This window comes from Cydia amplana, chromosome Z (genome assembly GCF_948474715.1).
Source record: "Cydia amplana chromosome Z, ilCydAmpl1.1, whole genome shotgun sequence".
Taxonomy (NCBI): domain Eukaryota; kingdom Metazoa; phylum Arthropoda; class Insecta; order Lepidoptera; family Tortricidae; genus Cydia; species Cydia amplana.
The window spans coordinates 3,480,583-3,499,700 of NC_086096.1; the positions used below are offsets into that span (position 1 = coordinate 3,480,583).

Here is a 19,118-nt window from a genome sequence, read left to right on the forward strand (position 1 = left end):
AATGTCTATAAGTACATTCAACGATCTACTATCTCGGATATCAGGATGCATAAACTACACAAAACGCGGGCGAAATCGTTCCGACATCCGACAAAATGTGAACAGCGCTATATTCACTCGTACGCGAGCGAGACACGACACGTTTTTTTTCCGGGCTGGGAGGGCTGGCAAAACGCACGACATTTTATGTCGTATCCGACACAAAATCGTTGTCGGACGAGTGTGAACAGCTTCATATAAAATGTTCTGCCAGTGGAACGTACGATTAAAAATCGCCACGACATCCGACATAGTGGGAACGAGCTCTTAAACTCTAGCGATCGTAACGATTCGAAGAGAAGAAGATTTTCGTACTACCTGTTCCTATCTCTATTGCATGCGCAAAATTATATAGCTGTCCCACCCCTGGCTATTAATGGCACTGTTAATGAGCGTGAGTAGCGTGACAGCAATATAATTATGCGCGTGCAACCGCTGACGAAGCTCTAAAGGACCTGTCCGCCCTCGGAATACCCAACTGTGAACTGGCGCAGAATAGGGCAGAGTGGCGCTCTGGTGTCAGAAGCCAAGATCCTTTGGCTTCTGACACCTGGGTTACTGAAGTAATCGTGCTATAGAGATGGAAACAGACGGGTCGATTTACGAAAATCCTTGTGGAAAGCGTCTTTTCTTTTGTATTAATACTCTGACACACGCGCGCGAGAGAGAGAGTGCTCTTCTTTCTCTATCTGAATTTAGGTACGGGTAGTAACGGGGTAAAGGTAGATATGCTAAGCCCACCGGTGGAACTTACCAAGGAGGATAGGCCAGCCGTCGTCGGTGCCAAGGATCTGCTCGATGCCCAGCACCTGTGACAGCAGCAGGCCGACGGTCACAGCCAGCTGGTTCACGGTGCCGAGGCCACCTCGCAGGTTCAGGGGAGCAATCTCGGAGATGTACATTGGCACAAGGGAAGTGTTTAGTCCTGTTGAATAAGGGAATAGATGTCAGTGCACGTTCGGATTGGCCTGGCCCCGTAGACAACATGCCAATCGCTAACGCTCCGTAGCGAACGAAACGCAACTGTCACTGTCACACTAATATGGAAGAGTGATAGAGAGACACAAAGCGATGCGATGGCGAAGCGCAAGCGATCGTCACCTTGGCTAGGCCGCCTGGTGGTCATTATATAGGTAGACTAGCATGCTTGCTTGTCAAGTGGCGACTTGTCGAGACAGCATATTCCGTTGTTTTTACACAGCAAGGCTATCATACTGGATGCGATTCGCACGTCGCTCCTATGTGAGAGCGGGATATCGCTATAATACGCGCACAGCGTTGTCTCGCTCAAGCATGAGAGCGACCTGCGAATTGCATCCAGTGTGATAACCGCCTATGAATCAAAAAGAGGTTAATTCGATTCATCCAAGGACAGCCCGCAAAACAATTGATAGCTATATCACTCCGTTCATAGCGGCAGATCAAGGCACTGCTGCCCGGTACTTGAACCGAGAGACGCACTGGCCAGGGTTCCCAACACCTAGGGTTGCCTCATGTGTTACTTTTATTTAAGAAACGTCAACACGAAGAAAGTATCAGTGTGAGACCAGGGAACTGACCACAGTTGACTCCGATGATGAACCGCCCGAAGAACAGCATCTCGTAGCAGTGGGAGATCTTGGTGAAGCCCATGAGACTGGCGCCGCTGATGCCCAGGATGTTGTTGAGGAGCAGGCCGCCCTTCCTGCGAAAAGGGATTTCATGTCACAACATGATTCAGCTTTTAGGATTTCAGACTCGAGTTATATCAAAACTTAAATTTTAATTACTCGTATTACAACTGAACAGTAGCATACAGTATTATATCCTGGCATCGGAGTTTTTGTCGCATGGTAAGACTAATAGCAAGCTATGGAGTCGACATTTGCCATAAATGTAAACTCTTATTCATACTCATACTCATTTATTTAATTTATCTTAAAATGCCTTTAGAGCGGTCGGTCGTGTATATTATCTTAGTCGAATTATATAAAAAAATATTTTTCTATTACATTATGAATTCATAACTTCAACTATTTTAACATACAACTATACAAACTACATCGCTGCGAAAGACCTAATGTCATGTAGGTACTGACCGCTGATAAAATTGATTAGTATTTGTCATGTGTCAATCACTGGTGATTGCAAACGTAGTAGTTATTTATATCTGTATGTGGTAAATACGTTGAGGAATATTCCATAATTAATTATTATGCCTAACCCAGAAATAGCTGCAATTTTGGCATGGATAGAGCCATACAACGATTTACAATATGACTATGAAAAATCTGCTATAGTGTGCTTGAGTTGTGAAGTACAACTCGCCCAATTGAAACATACATTTATTGCAACAAATGAGGTTTAATAAATTAAACTTATATACGTAGTAACTATTTAGTAATCTGTTCTCATATTAAATAAAATTAATCATGAGTATGAGTATGAATAAGAGTTTACATTTATGGCAAATGTCGACTCCATAGCTTGCTATTAGTCTTACCATGCGACAAAAACTCCGATGCCTGAATTTATATCCAACCCTAATGTCAATTGGCTGTGTCTATTTTTTTTTTTCAATTTATTTGGGACAAAAAACAGTAACACAGGGTTTAGACACAGAAATAGAGTACCAAGGATAATAAAGTGTGAGACGAACAAAATCGTCCACAGATTACTGTTTGAGGATATTACGTGACTAAAGGTAAAGCTTTGTACACTTTTGCTGTAACACAATTATTCATTACACAAATTCATTGTAATGGATTATAGCCATTTGACCGTATACTCATTGAATGTTTACTTATTATACCAAAAATAATTTAGTGCACACAATATCGTGTAAATGCCGAAGATGCTGAACGTTATGTAGTATAGCAACTTGACCGTCTTGTGCGTCTCTGAAATGTCTTTCAACAGCGACATACCTTCCGAAGCGGTTCGCGATCATGACGCCCGAGAACCCGCCTAGCATGCCGCCAATAGCGAAGATGCTGACCGCCATATAGTAGCCATTTGACCGTCTCTGAAATGTCTTTCAACAGCGACATACCTTCCGAAGCGGTTCGCGATCACGCCGCCCCAGAACCCACCTAGCATGCCGCTGATAGCGAAGATGCTGACCGCCATATAGTAGTCACTTGACCGTCTCTAAAATGTCTTTCAACAGCGACATACCTTCCGAAGCGGTTCGCGATCATGCCGCCCGAGAACCCGCCTAGCATGCCGCCGATAGCGAAGATGCTGACCGCGATGGAGTAAAGCCGCTTGACCGTCTCCTCGGTGATGTCTCTACCGTAGCGGTCTTTGTAGACGTCTTTCATGAAGTTTTCGATATTCTGAAACAAAGCGAATGCTAATAAAACAGTGAAGCAGTTCATAACATATTTAGGGTAATAAAACAATTATAGTTACTACGTAGCGATGCCACATGTCGAATCTACCATAAAGATGAGATTCCGATGGCAGCTGCAGCAGCATTACTGCTTCTTCGGCGTTAATGCAGCCGCGTACTGTATTTGTCAGTTTCCTAGATACTGCGGCCGCGTCAAGGTCGCAGCAGTATCTAATGTAGCAACAGTAATGCAGCTGCAGTTGGTATCCTAATGTCACGATCAGGTCCATTAAGCCGCGGTCTGGACGCTAGCGGCACGCGGCGCGACGAACGGCAAAACAAGTCCGTTCCTACATTTGACTTGATTTGCCGCTTGCCGTGCCGCGCGCCGTTTGCGTCCAGTCCTCGGCCTCAGGCAGCCACGCCACACGCCATTTCCTCAAGCCAAATCCCTCCGTGACCTACCCTGCCGGGAGCGTTGATGACGCCAGTGTTGTATCCGAACTGAAGCATGCCAAGCACAGCGGCCAAGATGGCGTAGGAGAGGAAGAAAGTCAAACCCTGAAACAAAACGATAAGTCAAAAGGGTGATAAATATCTCGTGATACAATCTGTGTTAAACTCGTTGAAGAATATGTCGGTGTCCTTTCTTTTTGACATATAAACACTAAAATACCACTTGCGTGCACCTTCACGCCTATTCTTATTAAGAAATACGGATGAAGAAATCTCTCGTCTTTATAGAAAACCAGCCGAACGCGATCCGAAAGTACAATGTTGTAGGTTACGGCGCAGCCGTATTGTTCGGCAGTTTTTGACCGAAATCTTCGGCCAATACATATATTTTATGCTGAAACCGAGACTTCGGTCAGACGCTACTTCCAAAGGATTGGAGCGACGTGCACTGAGACCGCTCGCATTCGTTCATTTTTGTTTTATCATGGAAGCTGCGCTGCCTGTGCGCTGCTCGCTCCGCTGATCGCTCCGCTAGTTGCTCCATTTGAGCTTCCGCTTAATTTGCACACTTAAAAAAGTTTATGAATAAGTGTTTTTGACAAGTATTTTATGTAGCTGATGTTTATTTTACTGGACGATACATAGTGGTAGTGATTTAAGCAACTTCACCAAAATGTGTTTGGTACCTTATTGTGTATAATTAAAGTGGTATTGATAATATATTATTATGTAAGTATGCTAATTATGTGCAAGTGTTTGTATGTTTATGAGGTATTTACGATAAAAACATTAACACAACAGTTAATTTAATAACACTTATTTTATTTTGTACACTTTGTACAGTAGGTATACATAGGACTTAAGTGCCGCGAAGGTACTCATTTCTGTTTGTATGCCTTTATAGTTTGTATTTTTAAATAGTTTGTATGAAGGTACGGGGTTCCGTCCGTGGATGGTTATCCATTATGCATAATTTGACACGCACTTGGCCGGTTTTTTCTTTGTTATAACGCACGATGCGGTAATAACCATATAAATTTAACAACGAATAAAATGCCAGTGTATCAGAAATTGACATTTAGCCGAAAACTCAATTCCAGACGCTTTCACTAGACACACCTCACACACCGACTGCATTATATCTGCGTCTAAGAAACCGCATGTAAGTTTTAGCAGTTCGCCTGCAGTTGAAATACAGGCCGTCCTTATTAGATCCCTGAGGCCACGGACAGGATGCACGCGACCGGCAAATCAAGGTCATTGGTCATTCCACAGAATATATTAAAGAGGTTAGAACGGCTATCGCGCGCAGTTAGTATCGGAACCGGTGTCGCCGCTCGTTCCTCTCCACATTTCCACATTTCTCGCGCAACGGTAGTAAAAACTTATGTGCCTGGTGAATGGATACGCCTCCTTTAGACAGATTTGATGTCTGGCTTCTTAATCTGAACGTTATTGTGGCGCAAAAGGCATGTTTACGTTTTTCGGTCAGCGCGGGCAAGTACTAGCATGCGAGCGTTTGCTCATAACCGGCGGCGACACGTACCCTGCTCGCATCGCCATTCTACTTGTTCTGTGGGTCATTCATACATTGCACTCGACTAAATGTACTCGGCCTTGTTTTGCCGCTCGCCGCGCCGCCTGTCGCGTGCGTCCAGTCCGTGGCCTAAGATTACGTACACAGACATTTACGGTGCGCACCGTGATGACCAATGTGCAGATGAAGACAGATTTATTACATACTTTTAGACGTTTCGTTTTCTCTGTTTCCATGGACTTGTTCGAAGGCTAGAAACAAATAAGCAAAAACTATAAAAAAACGTAAAGACAGAAAATTAAATTTTCGTAATAAAATGTAGATGACGCCTTTGACAGGTGACCCGAGCAAGGAGTATAAGCAGCCGCGGCTTCTACCTCTGCGAGTATTCCTCCAGCTGGTCCACGTACGCAGCACTATCACCACCTGCAATTTCCAGGTGTTCCAGGTCTAAGCCAACCTGTTCCAGGCGCCGCACCTTCTACGTCAACGAGTGGTCCTCCAGCCGGAGCAGGTACGCAGCACTATCACCACCTGCAATTTCCATATGTTTCAGGTCTAAACTAACCTGTTCCAGCAGCCGCAGCTTCCGCCTCTGCGAGTGTTCCTCCAGCCGGTCGACGTACTCGCGCAGCTCCTCGATCTCCTCCTTGACCTGCTGCACGGTGTCCAGCTCTTGCTTGATGGCGACCATGTCACGTTTCACCTGGAAAATGGAGTCGTTAGAAAGGAAGGAAAATTATGGATGGATCAACATTTCTTGTCATTCGTTGACATCGGTTTATTATTTACATTCTCTAAGAGGATATTGGGCGACCGATTTCTTTTGTATTTCTTTTGTGTTAGCCAATTTGTATGTATAATTTCCAATGCGATGTAAATATTGCTTGTGAATAAATAAATGAAATGAAATGACCACTTCTCCATACAAACGTAGTTCGCATTTTCCTCCCAGGGCATTGACCTTATGGAAAATTTAACGACTTTTTTCGTTTATACTACCTGTACTACCGTTGCGAGTTCCACTCCATAAAGTCACTTGCACGTGCGAAAGAACATGATTCGCCAACGGCTCATAAAACACATCTCGGGATTTGTACATAACGACACACTTTGCACACTTAACCACTTGCAATAAAATGTACTATTATTGCAATGGTTTTACCTCGGACACCTCGCTCCGGCATGACTCCACGCTCTTGGTTAGCAGCAGTTGCAGAGGGCCACCGTCAGCGGGTCTGAAGGTCCAGCTGTTGTCACATATGGGTGTATTACCACGGACACCTCGCTTTCGAATGAGCTGCAGCTGAAGACGGCCACCGTCAGCTGGTCTGCAGGTCCAGATGTTGAGACACACGTGGGTCTATTACCTCGGACACCTCGCTCTGGCATGACTCCACGCCCTTGGTTAGCAGCAGCTGCAGAGGGCCACCGTCAGCTCATCTGCAGGTCCAGCTGTTGAGACACATATGAGGCCAGTACCACGGACACCTCGCTCTGGCATGACTCCATGCTCTTGGTTAGCAGCAGCTGTAGACGGCCACCGTAGTCTGTTCTGCAGGTCCAGGTGTTGAGACACACAAGGGGCTAGTACCTCGGACACCTCGCTCTGGCATGACTCCACGCTCTTGGTGAGCTCCTGCAGCTGGGTGCGGATCTCGCAGAGGGCCACCGTCGTCTCCAGCTGGCGGTCGCCTCGCTGCAGGTCGTCCAGCTTTTGCGAGAGGTTCATGCTCATCACGCTGACCTGTCGTTGTAGGCTGCAAACAAAAATCCAGGTCAGCGGGGATAAAGCTACACCGGGCCGTCCGAGCTTCCTGCAATTAGTTTTCTATTGAAAGTACCAGGGGCATTTCACGTGAAGCGGACAGGGTAAAATGGTTGAGGTTTCCGATTTCGGTTATATTCGAGTATGTTACACATGTATGAGTTCTCGACACAACCACAAAATATTTTTACAATTGGAAGCCTATTTCATAAATTATGGATCTTAGAAGATTTGACTTAAGGCGAGATTTACACTTCTTTAAATGCCACGACTCAGTTAGAGGAAGTATAGTGAACCAAACTACTTCATTTAATTAACCCTTAAATTACCTTTATTACCTCATATTTCGATTTCGTTTATAACTTTTTTTTTATGAAAAAAAAGTGTAAAATATTTTTTTTTTACTTTTTTACAAAGTTTGCATTTTTTTTAATTTTTTTGCTTGTTATTTTGAAAGCCTATATTATGCTTATACTCTACGCAAACATTTATAGTGGGCCGCAAAGTAGTAGTAGTTTCATAAAAAAAATGTGCTAAACTTCATAAATATGTCTACAAATATTTTACGCGAGAGCTCATGTAAACGTCACGTAACTTACTTTCTATGCATCTCGCTCGTACTCGCATATTTAGTGCGAGCGAGATGTAAATTACGTAGACGTTTGCGTATATGTCAGTTTTGACACTGTCAGTGACTCATGGTACAGGTACTGGCGGCCTGATTGGAACTTTAAGATACATAATCAAAAGTTTCGTAGCTTTAGCAAGTTTACCGTTAGGCCTTCTTAACCTTTTCAGGGCTAATGACGACACGTTGTCGTTTTGCCTTTAGGAGGCATTTTAACTACATACCAGGACACTCATGGCTACCGGCTACGACGGTCTCGTATCGTTGTGACATCTTATAAGCATTGTTCGAATTAGGCAGTTAATATGTGAAGCAGACGTAGGTATACACGTATACGACTAATACGTTATCCGTATGGTAATGGGAAGATTGGGAAGGTACGCGAAATTTCAATTTTAGCCCGATCACCAATTTCGCGGGGGCGTCAACCTATCGTTAACGCGGCTCGTTTGGCAATTTTAAAGTTATTAATATGAATATTGCTAAATAGATCGAAAATGTATACTTTCTATCTATTGGGCCCCATACATTCCACGACTCTTCCCTTTCCCAGTTTCCGCACAGACTCTAGTGTAAAATGTAAATGTCATTCGATGGGAGTGACGTGACGTACGCGTTTGCGTTAAGTGTCATTTTGTATGGGATTTTGAGTATCCAAAACGTCCCGCCTGACGCGCTATTCAAAATGAACACGAACGGTCGTCACCTTGGAGGATATAATCAAACGGAGACGCCATGTCTGTAATTTTCTGTATAAAACAGTCTGCCGATTTTTGCGGGGGAGGGGAACGTCAAATGTATGCGTAACGTAAAAATAGCCATGTCAGATAAACGTCAGTCCATACATTGTGTATGACCGTTGGCCGCCTATTTTCGACAGAGGGGAAAGCCTGTTAATGGCTACTCCGTTTAGTTGTATCCTCCAAGGTCGTCACGCATGCATAAATTATTTATGTCAATTGATTAGGTATTTTTGCTGGTAAAAAGGCACTCGTACAAGAATTGTACTGTTTTGTACGTGTTGTATCTCTACTACATCTAAAAATATCAACGTGAAATTCACAACAACAAACAAACAAATAATAAAAACCAGTCAAATGTGACTGTCAAAAATAATTATACTCTGTGCGGAAAGAGAAAAGTCGTGGAATATATTGGGCCCTATATATTCCACGACTCTTCTCTTTCCGCACAGACTCTAACCATCAAGCATATACTCTGTCATAGAAAATAAACAACTAGAGACTAAAACTATACTTAAAACTCGGCATACAGTTTGCCAGTTCGCACGATAGTAACCAATTCAAATTTCGAATAAAAAGCCTCTAACCTGAGAAACTGAGAGTAAGGGCAGTTAACGTTTTCTGAACTGTGCGAAAGCTGATGGTACTCCATCGCGAGTCCCGGCGCCCCGGCGCGGACGCGGCGCAGCGGACTCTGGCAAACGATAGCTGAATTTAGGACCGGGTTGGCGGACTCTGGCAAACGATATAGCTGAATTAAAGAGGCCCACGGATTACCAGTCCGCCTGCCAGTTAAAACACAAAAGGTGATGATAGCTCCGAACAACTGACAGGCTGATATCGTCCGGCGGACTGGTAATCAGGAGGCCCCTATAGGACCGGGTTGGCAAAACAAAATGGCGGCGCACATTTGATATTTAGGAAAAAGCCCAGTAAAGATACGGTTGCGTGAAACATTAAATTATAAGCCTGATTTTTTCAAATAATTTTCTAAATAGTTATTTACAGATAATTATATGCGGAAATCCTACTAACATTTTACCCGGAATTAGGTATAATAGGAAAAAAAAATCCGGGTTTTTTTTTATTATAGACGATTAAAGTTATTTTTATCTGCAACTTCTGCAAGAATAACGAAATATTTTGACTAAAATCGAAAAAATGTATACATGTAAAGCTAATAAATCTGCAAATATACTGAATAGCATCCCGCTCATATTTATCAGTGCGAGAGAGATACACCGCGAATGATCCTGTACTAGGTACTACCACCAGTTTGTCACTGACATAAACGTCATCGAGAACGTAATTTACTTTCTATGCATCTCGCTCGTACTCGCATATTAGTGCAAGCGAGATGTATGGAAAGTAAATTACGTTCTCGAAAGCGTTTATGTCAGTTTTGACACTGTCAATGACTCATGGTACCTACGGGCTCTGATTGAAAATGAAAACCTGTCAAAGTAATAACATTTTATCATTTAACGGGCCAGCCACGAGAATGCATGGTCTAAACTTGACATTCGGATGTCAACTGAAGCTGCATTACCTACTGTTTACTGTTATAACATTACTGCCACCGCTGTCAATTTCCTTGATAAAATGAGTGACGTTCGCCGTCGCATTACTGCCGCGAATATGAAGTACACGTCACTTATTTTATCAAGGAAATTGACAGGTACAGTGGCGGTACCGGATTGGGTCTGAATTGTAAATCTGGTTGCAAATAAGTGAGGGCAAAACTCAGGCCTATTCCAGTGAGAGTTTTAAAACATACCTACAGAACCCTAGTGTAAATTTCATTCGATAGCGTGACGAGGGTTCGCATTTGCGTTATGTCTATTTTTGTACGGAATTTTGAACAGCGCGCCAAGCGGGTGGTTTTGGAAACTAAAATCAAATACAAAATGACGCTTAACGCAAACGCGTCACGCCATGCTATCGAATGAAATTTACACTAGCGGTACCTACTGTTAAAAAGAGAGTTTTAAAACTTTAAGCTTTAAGTAGGTACTTACGTACCTACAGAAAATAAATGAACATAGTGAAACATCAAACTTTTAATTATGACGGAAAACTAACGGAAAACCAAACCATAAAAAATACAAGAGGCATTCAAACATTTCAAACTTAAGGTGCAGTGAGTTCAGGTCCTTCTCCGAACGCAGCTCGCTGAGCACTGAGCGGACGGCCATTTGTAGATTCACGGCGCCTTAATTGTACATTATTCCGACATTATTTTGACGACCGATCTGGCCTAGTGGCTAGTGACCCTGCCTGTGAAGCCGATGGTCCTGGGTTCGAATCCCGGTAAGGGCATTTATTTGTGTGATGAACACAAATATTTGTTCCTGAGTCATGGGCGTTCTCTATGTAGGTATATAAGTACATATTTATACGGATTTTTTTTATACGAGATATCAGCTCGCGCCTTCTGACTGCTCGGATCGGGAACAGGGAATCGATATAGCAAGACAACATTCATGTGGACCAAAGACAAGGAATAATAAAGACAATTATGTCAGAGAGAAAGAAGTAAGCATAGAGTGTTCACTCCATAAGATCGACAGTCTATTATATAACTGTCTCTGGCGAGAGCATGCGGACGCTTACACGTTACATAAGGGCTGGCGCACACTGCTAAATTAGGTCACTCGCTTTTTGCACGTTTTATTGCGTCCAATGCAAAGGAGAGAAGATCGATCATCATCATATCAGCCAACTGCCTCCCCCCTGGAGCTCAAATTTTACATACAATGCATGCCCCTCTGTGGCCTCTGCCCCCCCCCCCCCCAGGCCTATCAACTCGCCACCCCCTAGTTCACTGGCTGGCTACTTGGACATAGGCCTCCCCCAGAGTGCCACACTGACCGGTCTTGCGCCACCCGCATCCAGAGGACTCCCGCGACCTTTACCAGGTCATCAGTCCACCTTGTGGGGGTCTACCCACGCGCTACGCCTTCCGGTACGTGGTCGCCACTCGAGAACCTTTACCGTTCTACGTGCAAACCAGGGATGTTGCGAATATCCGCATCCGCATCCGCAACCGCGGAACTTCCGCATTATTTTCAACATCCGCATCTGCATCCGCATAAAAACGATACGGATTTAATGCGGATGCGGTTGTGGAACAGGTTGGTACAGGAACGTCGTAGCATCGGCGTAAGTGCTAGACTGCTAGGTAATTTAGTCATTAGCCAAAAAAACCTATTAGAAATTAGCAGTCAAGCGTGAGTGGGACTTAATGTACGGAACCCTTAGAACGCGAGTCCAACTCGCACTTGGCCGGTTTTGAAATAAAAATTACTAAAATGTAATATTATACGTTTTTTATGTACCTATCTTGACATCCGCATCCGCATCCGCGGATGTGAGCCTTTAAAAATCGGCATCCGCATCCGCGGATGTCAAAAAATCGGCATCCGCAACATCCCTGGTGCAAACGAGAATCGATAACCGCCGTTTATTGTACAAACAGCAGCACTCTTAACTAGAGATGCCACGAATATTCGGCAACTATTCGATATTCGGCCTATTCGGCCACTTTGCCGAATATTCGGTATTTGGCCGAATGTTGCCTCTATTCTGCCGAATACCGAATATCTGTTCCACCTACTTAAAAAGAAAAATTGCACAATAAAAATAACAAAAAACTATGTAGGTATATTTAGAATGTGTTCTTGGAAAGTTGTTAAATACGAAGACCATTTTTTAAGCATTTGTTTGTTAAAAAACATTTTATAATTTTATCATGAGTCTGATTTGTTTGACTCTATTCATTAATTCTGTTCCGTAAAACGGGGTGAGTAGGTTTCGCGGGGAGAGGTGGGTTATGAATGGGGAGAGAAGGTTTGAGAGGGGGGTGAGAAGGGATTTTAAGGCTACTGCTACAAAAATAATGTATTCCAATTTAAAATGGAGCTATAGTAATACCCATAATAAAAATAAATCAATCCAACAATCTTCCAAAATCACCTTTGTCTGAAAACCCCTCTCACCCCAAATACGAGGCACTACGGGGTGAGGTGGGTTTTCCTCTTTATCGACAAAGTTATGAAATGGAACTACCCAAAATAAAATAAAAACTAAAATACAAACGTCCGGAACACTTATTATATATATACACAATTCAGTTTTCATATGTAAAAATAAAATGTTATCGAGGTTTGAATTTCAGTTTTGACCCTACTCACCCCATTTTACGGTTCAACAAAAATATATCTTAGCTAACGTCATCTAACGTCATGATCGCCTTACGCTGTCTCGAGTTTATCATTTTTTCCCCACCTCAAAAAGTGCCCAGCGCCGCTAAAGAAGTTTTCACTTCAAAAACCGCATCATAATCCGATGCGTAGTTTTAAAGATCTAAGCATACATAGGGACAGACAGACAGCGGGAAGCGACTTTGTTTTATACTATGTAGCGATGAACTTTAACATTGATAACAAGGTTTACCTATAACGCTAACACACTCATGAAAGGTAACGCAGGTTTACGTGTAGCATAGACTAGGAATCCTCTAAACTGAGCATAGTAACGTTACCCCCTCTGCCACTTATACGGTAGTTTTACTCCATCTTTGAGTCAATGAGTGCCGTGATCTTTGAACGGACCAATCACGGCACGGGATTCGCTCACCTCGTCCCCCCGCACCCCCGTATTTTTGGCAGCATCGGTTTCATGAAATAATTGCTCTAAACTCAGTCTAGAGGATTCCTAGTCTATGACGTGTAGGCACATGTAAATGTCAGACTACCACAAAGGGACTTATTAATAGGACATACGTGCACAGGGCTAAATGACGTATAGGCAAGACTAGGGCAATCCTGGGTCATCAGTGCTTATGGGTAAATTGGTGGTATTTATGGGTGGATCAACTCTTTGTCCCGTCAGCCAGGGGACAATCGTAGAAGATGATATTTAGTATTGAATAGCATTTTTTTTTTATGAATTTTATGATAAACTGATCGGCGATTGGCTCTAGACACACCTGATGGAAAGTGAAGACAGAGCCTAAGATGGAGCTCACCGGTTCAGTAATAGCCTATTCACTCTAGCTTTAAAGAGACCGATGTCATATTTCTCAGGGAATACGGATGACGGGAGCGCATTCCATTCCTTAGCCGTCCTTACCAAAAAAGACGAGGCAAATCGTTTTGTGCGGACAAATGGGATGTTAACCACGAACGGGTGCATTCGCTCCCCGCGCCTGGACGTCCGATAATGGAAAGGGGAAGGTGGGATCAGGTCATGCAGCTCTTGTGCGCACTCTCCAGAATGTAATAACATTTAGCATAATATTTATTCAGGCAACACATCATTATTACATGATCGTTTCTTTAATTTTTTGGCAATTTTATATATTGGGAATTTTTTTTCCGCTTTTGGGTTATTTCTAGTCAGGATCGCGAGCCCTTTTCATCCTTATAGGAGAAAAAAAGTGTCCTAAAATTTCCATACATTTTTCAAACTTTCCTTTTTGTTACCACCATACAAAGTATATGGAGATATGGTAACACAATAGAAATAAAACTCTGGGACATTTTTTTACCCTACTAGGATCGAAAGAGCTCGTGATTCTGAGTAGCAATAACACAAAAGTGCCAAAAATAAAAGAAATGCTCACATTACAAAAATACGTTAACAACATCATCTTCCTCGCGTTGTCCCGGCATTTTGCCATGGCTCATGGGAGCCTGGGGTCCGCTTGGCAACTAATACCAGAAATTGGCGTGGGCACTAGTTTTTACGAAAGCGACTGCCATCTGACCTTCCAACCCAGAGGGTAAACTAGGCCCGTATAGAGATTAGTCCGGTTTCCTCACGATGTTTTCCTTCACCGAAAAGCGACTGGTAAATATAAAATGATATTTCGTACATAAGTTCCGAAAAACTCATTGGTACGAGCCGGGGTTCGAACCCGCGACCTCCGGATTGCAAGTCGCACGCTCTTACCGCTAGGCCACCAGCGCTATACTACCACTAAAATGCATGTTTCGCATAAATACCATAAAACCAGGTTTCTACGAGTGATCCAGGAGACCGTAACCAAGGCAACGACTGGCAATATTAATATTTGTAATAGATCGTGTAAACGCTTTAAATGCAAAACTTCTACACGCTCTATTTTATTTTTATTACAATTTTAGCAACGAAAACAAATATGTGACCTACCCTACATACTTTTCATGTCAAATTCATGTAAGTAATTTAAGCAAGTCGTTTTAAATAATATGAGAGGGTAACTTCGATGGCATGGGAGTCAGGGTTCGAAATCATAATTATCAATGATAGTTTTCTTGATAATTATCGTGATTTTTATGCCTGATAATTATCGATTTGATAATAACCTAAAATTTAAAACTTTAAAAATATAAACATAAAATATAAACAAGCAAAAGCAAAATATAAACGGTCGCACTCTGGGAGTGCCGATAGAAGTGAAAGCTCACCTCACTATGTTACCGACGCCCGGTAACACGATACATTTAGCGGAGGTATTCTATTTATTTATTATATATTATTATTATTCTCAAATAAGATCATTCTTCTCTTCTTCTCTTTCATTGACATGTTTATTTACATACTGCCATGACAACGTCAAATTATTTGAACATATTAGGTAAAGAGTCTTGAAAAGGAGTCCGCAACATAAATGTCAAATAACATTAAGTTTTTCTTTATTGATTTAAATGCCATTTAAATTATGAGTGGCCACCTTACGGGGCTTACGGTCACGTGATCGCCTTACGCCTTACGGTCACGTGATCGCCTTACGCTGTCTCGAGTTTATAATTTTTTCCCTACCTCAAATAGTGCCCAGCGCCGCTAAAGAAGTTTTCACTTCAAAAAAACGCCCCAAACATTATTTTTTACTATCAAAGAATATCCATACCTGGGATAATTATCCGATATTTATCTGATAATTATCAAAGACTATTAATTATCTGAATAATTTCGAACCCTGATGGGAGCGGCTTTTTGTAACAACAACCGTAAATGCAGTACCAAGGGCACGACCTACATTAGAAGTCATAAGGGTAAATCTATGTACTTCAAAGTAGAGTAACCTTGCCGTGCATTCACACTGCCCATGATGACCTGACCCCTAGCCCCGTATTTATTGTTTGTGATGGGAGACCTCACCATACTAGATCGTGTAAGCAATCGGTTTAGCCCTTGCCCGTATAATCGTTACAGTCGTCAACACTTGTGGGCTATGATTTAGTAATTCTGTTCTAATGGCTTCGAATAAAGGATTACGTCTAATAGATGCCTCGCTTTTCAAAGTATAGGTAAAAAGACTCGTCGTCGACATACATTTATGATAAGTATTAGATGTGTGCGCGATACCTAATAGTGCCGCGGGACAGTTGGTTATTTGACAGTGGACAGATGTCATACAGTATCAACATTTAAGCCAAAGATATTTTTTCTACTCCAGCACTTAAATGTGTCAATTAAATGACTGACAGTGATATCTAAAGCAATGTCATTTGAATGCTTTGTCTATAGGCTCATAAGATGACTGCTAGCAGTCATCTTATGAGTATAATACAACTGCTTTATTTTTTTTAAAGATACAAGTTCCGATCATCTTGATTGAAAGAGGTATGTTTTCATTTACAATAATAACTCTTTTTTTTTAAATAATAACTCAATTTTTTTTTAAATAATAACTCTTTTTTTTAATAATAACTCTTTTTTTTTTTAATAATAACTTTTTTTTTTTTTTTTTGCTGCAGCTGTCATAGAAAAAGTAATGTATGCAACAGCTCATAATTGGTTCTTAAAATTCTCGGGTCTTTTTTTACAAAACTCGACTACGTCTCGTTCTGTAACTTCGACCCTTGAATTTTAAGAACCCTTATTATATCACTGTTGCATAAACTACTATTATAGTTTTGCTTTTATTTATCCCATCATGCGCTTCGCATAGGTAATAGGCGGTTCTTTAATAACGTTTGCGTAAAACAATTCATTCTCTCGCGTCGAATGATGAGCCTTATGATAGTTCATTTTTATATGGAGTAGCTGTCACGTAAAATGTTTGTAGTCATTTTTTGGAAGTTTTGCGCATTAATTTATTTGCCATTATTTGGGTAAGTGAACTGCACATTTAACTATTGTACGACATAGCCGTTTTTCCACAACAGGATTTTACGGTAAACAAATTAAACCAGTTTTCTATGTAAGTTTAGTTCCGGTTGTTATGCGCGGCGGTGAATGTGTAAAACACTTATCATTTCAATACCTTATTTATAATGTATTGAAAAACACTTGTGTTATAACGGTTTGTTTCTTTCTCATTTGCGGGTGGAAATTGCGGCTCAGCCAAGACCACACGCGGCGGCGGCAGCGGGGAGTGGCGGCCATAGGAAGGTATATAGATAGACCAGGTGTTGCGTCCAGTCCACGGCCTTATAACGGCGCTTATGCGTGACGACTTTTAGCGAGTCTTTGAGAAGCTCCATCTGGTGGATGAGATCTATTTAATAGTCTAACTGCGAGGGTGGAGAAAGCTATAGTGAATCGTTTCAGCCTTGCATTTGTCAAGGTAAGTGATTTAAGGACATTTTACCACTGACGTTTACGTAGTGGTGCTCTAATTATTTTACTAAAACGACCATTATTAGTATTATTACCGAAGGGATTGACGAGCAAGATTGTAAATAGAAGTAGGTACATGTTTTCAGAGTTATTGAGATTTTATTTATGTATATGGGTCTCATCACAGCAATATAATGTTAGTATAAAATATATCGTGTGATATGTGTGTGTGTGTGTGTGTGTGTGTGTGTGTGTTTGTGTGTGTGTGAAGTGATGTAGCCGAAGGATTTACCTAGCAAGTTGCAACATTTTAAAAAGAAGTATAGGTACATTCAGAGTTAGGACGACACTTTGCTCTTAAGGCCACTAGAGAAAATCCTCAAGATTGCTAATAAAAATATGGCAACCGTATTGTGATCTTAAAAAGCGGTAATTACGATTTTTCAAAAAGTTTGCTCCTGCACCTACGGCAGCTTAAGTATTAATTTAAAAAGGCGCGTCACCAAACTTCGCCAAAACTGTATATTTTTTCTCGAATTGTTAATATAATAAATAATAAATAAATAAATATTATAGGACATTATTACACAAATTGACTAAGTCCCACGGTAAGCTCAAGAAAGCTTGTGTTGTGGGTACTCAGACAACGATATATATAATATACAAATACTTAAATACATAGAAAACAACCATGACTCAGGAACAAATATCTGTGCTCGTCAGACAAATAAATGCCCTTACCGGGATTCGAACCCAGGACCACGGATTTACACGGTTATATATTTGTGTCACTGCCGGTACCGTGTACGGGTGCCAAGTGTGTCATTTCAAGAGATTTACGAAAAAACGGTTCAAATTGTTGCCTTTTTAATGTGTGATCCGAAAGAGTTGGCACGACGCAAAGCGACTATAAAAAAAAAACTTTTTTTTTGAAGTCGGTGAACGGGCTACGTGGCACGAACTCTGCAACGTTATATACAGGGTGCTTCCTGTAACAGAAGCAATAAATTAAACTAAAGCCTGTACTCCTCAAACTGACCAACATTTGTTCAGCAACTTTTATAAATTATGAATCCTTTAGACTTCCTCTTTTTCATACAAAATAAATATTGCCTTCAATGTACGCTGATATCAGTGTATTTGACGTTGCTTGTCACGCTTTAAACATAACAAAATTTGCAATACATTGCGTCTTAGAATAAACTTTAAAGCGCAATAAAAATCAAAACACGAGTTATTTTCAAAAGTTGCTGAACAAATGTTGGTCAGTTTGAGGAGTACAGCCTACAGTTTAATTTATTGCTCCTGTTACAGGATGCACCCTGTATATAGGTAGAGGATGTTCTTTTTTTCAACCTATAATTTTAACGAGGGGAATTCTCGAGAAAAATCTGTCATACAGGGTGTCCGTAACCATTGGACAAAGCCGAAATGTACGTATGTATTAGGATATTTATTTATTGTTATTTATTATTTAAGTATTTTCTCTTGCTTAAGCATTTGTTATGTACAATTAGTAGAAGGTATTATAAGTTTACACTTTTATTATTTTTCAATTGTACCTCGATACAATTTGTAAATTAGGAAACTATAGGTCTATAAAGGAATCATTTTGTAGCTAAAGTGCGTCAAGCAAATCTTGTCAGTAGCAATGTACTGCAAATTAAAGTAGGGTAACACCATGTAACACTCAAAGAGCAGAATTGCGCTAAGAAAAGCAGCAATGTACATCGAACCAAAACGTGTTTATTTTTCCGCCCTTCATACGTCAGTTCGAGTGAATTATCATAACCTCAAATTTTAGTAATGTTTACCGTCAACGAGCATGATTGTACATTGTAGGCACCTTAGCTTTGCTTGAGGTCATGCATAATCTTGGTATTTAATGGTGACAGCAAAAATTTCTCTTGAAATAGAAACGATTCAGAATGTAAACAATAAGATGATGGCTGTCATTCACGATCCACATTCCACAGATAACACACAGATGACACGCGATTTTGGAATTATTCGAACACAGTGTTGCTATAACCCGCGATTTTTCAAATTTGCCGCCTTTACTACTGACAAGATTTGGTTGATCC

At 41.4% G+C, this 19,118-nt stretch overlaps 1 protein-coding gene across 4 annotated transcripts in view; it reads right to left on the minus strand.

The window, feature by feature from the left end:
• Window positions 1-19,118, minus strand: part of LOC134660891 (glucose transporter type 1) — a 68,402-nt gene that overhangs the window by 16,627 nt on the left and 32,657 nt on the right. For 2 of the 4 annotated variants that reach the window (XM_063516745.1, XM_063516747.1), the window contains exons 5-11: window positions 6,940-7,105; window positions 5,914-6,051; window positions 5,552-5,596; window positions 3,818-3,913; window positions 3,196-3,356; window positions 1,599-1,723; window positions 794-964 (exon numbers count right to left, since the gene is read on the minus strand). In XM_063516745.1, the coding sequence (XP_063372815.1) occupies window positions 794-964; window positions 1,599-1,723; window positions 3,196-3,356; window positions 3,818-3,913; window positions 5,552-5,596; window positions 5,914-6,051; window positions 6,940-7,105 (902 nt within the window). The remainder of the gene's footprint in view (window positions 1-793; window positions 965-1,598; window positions 1,724-3,195; window positions 3,357-3,817; window positions 3,914-5,551; window positions 5,597-5,913; window positions 6,052-6,939; window positions 7,106-19,118) is intronic. The other 2 variants (XM_063516748.1, XM_063516749.1) reach the window with 1 other exon arrangement.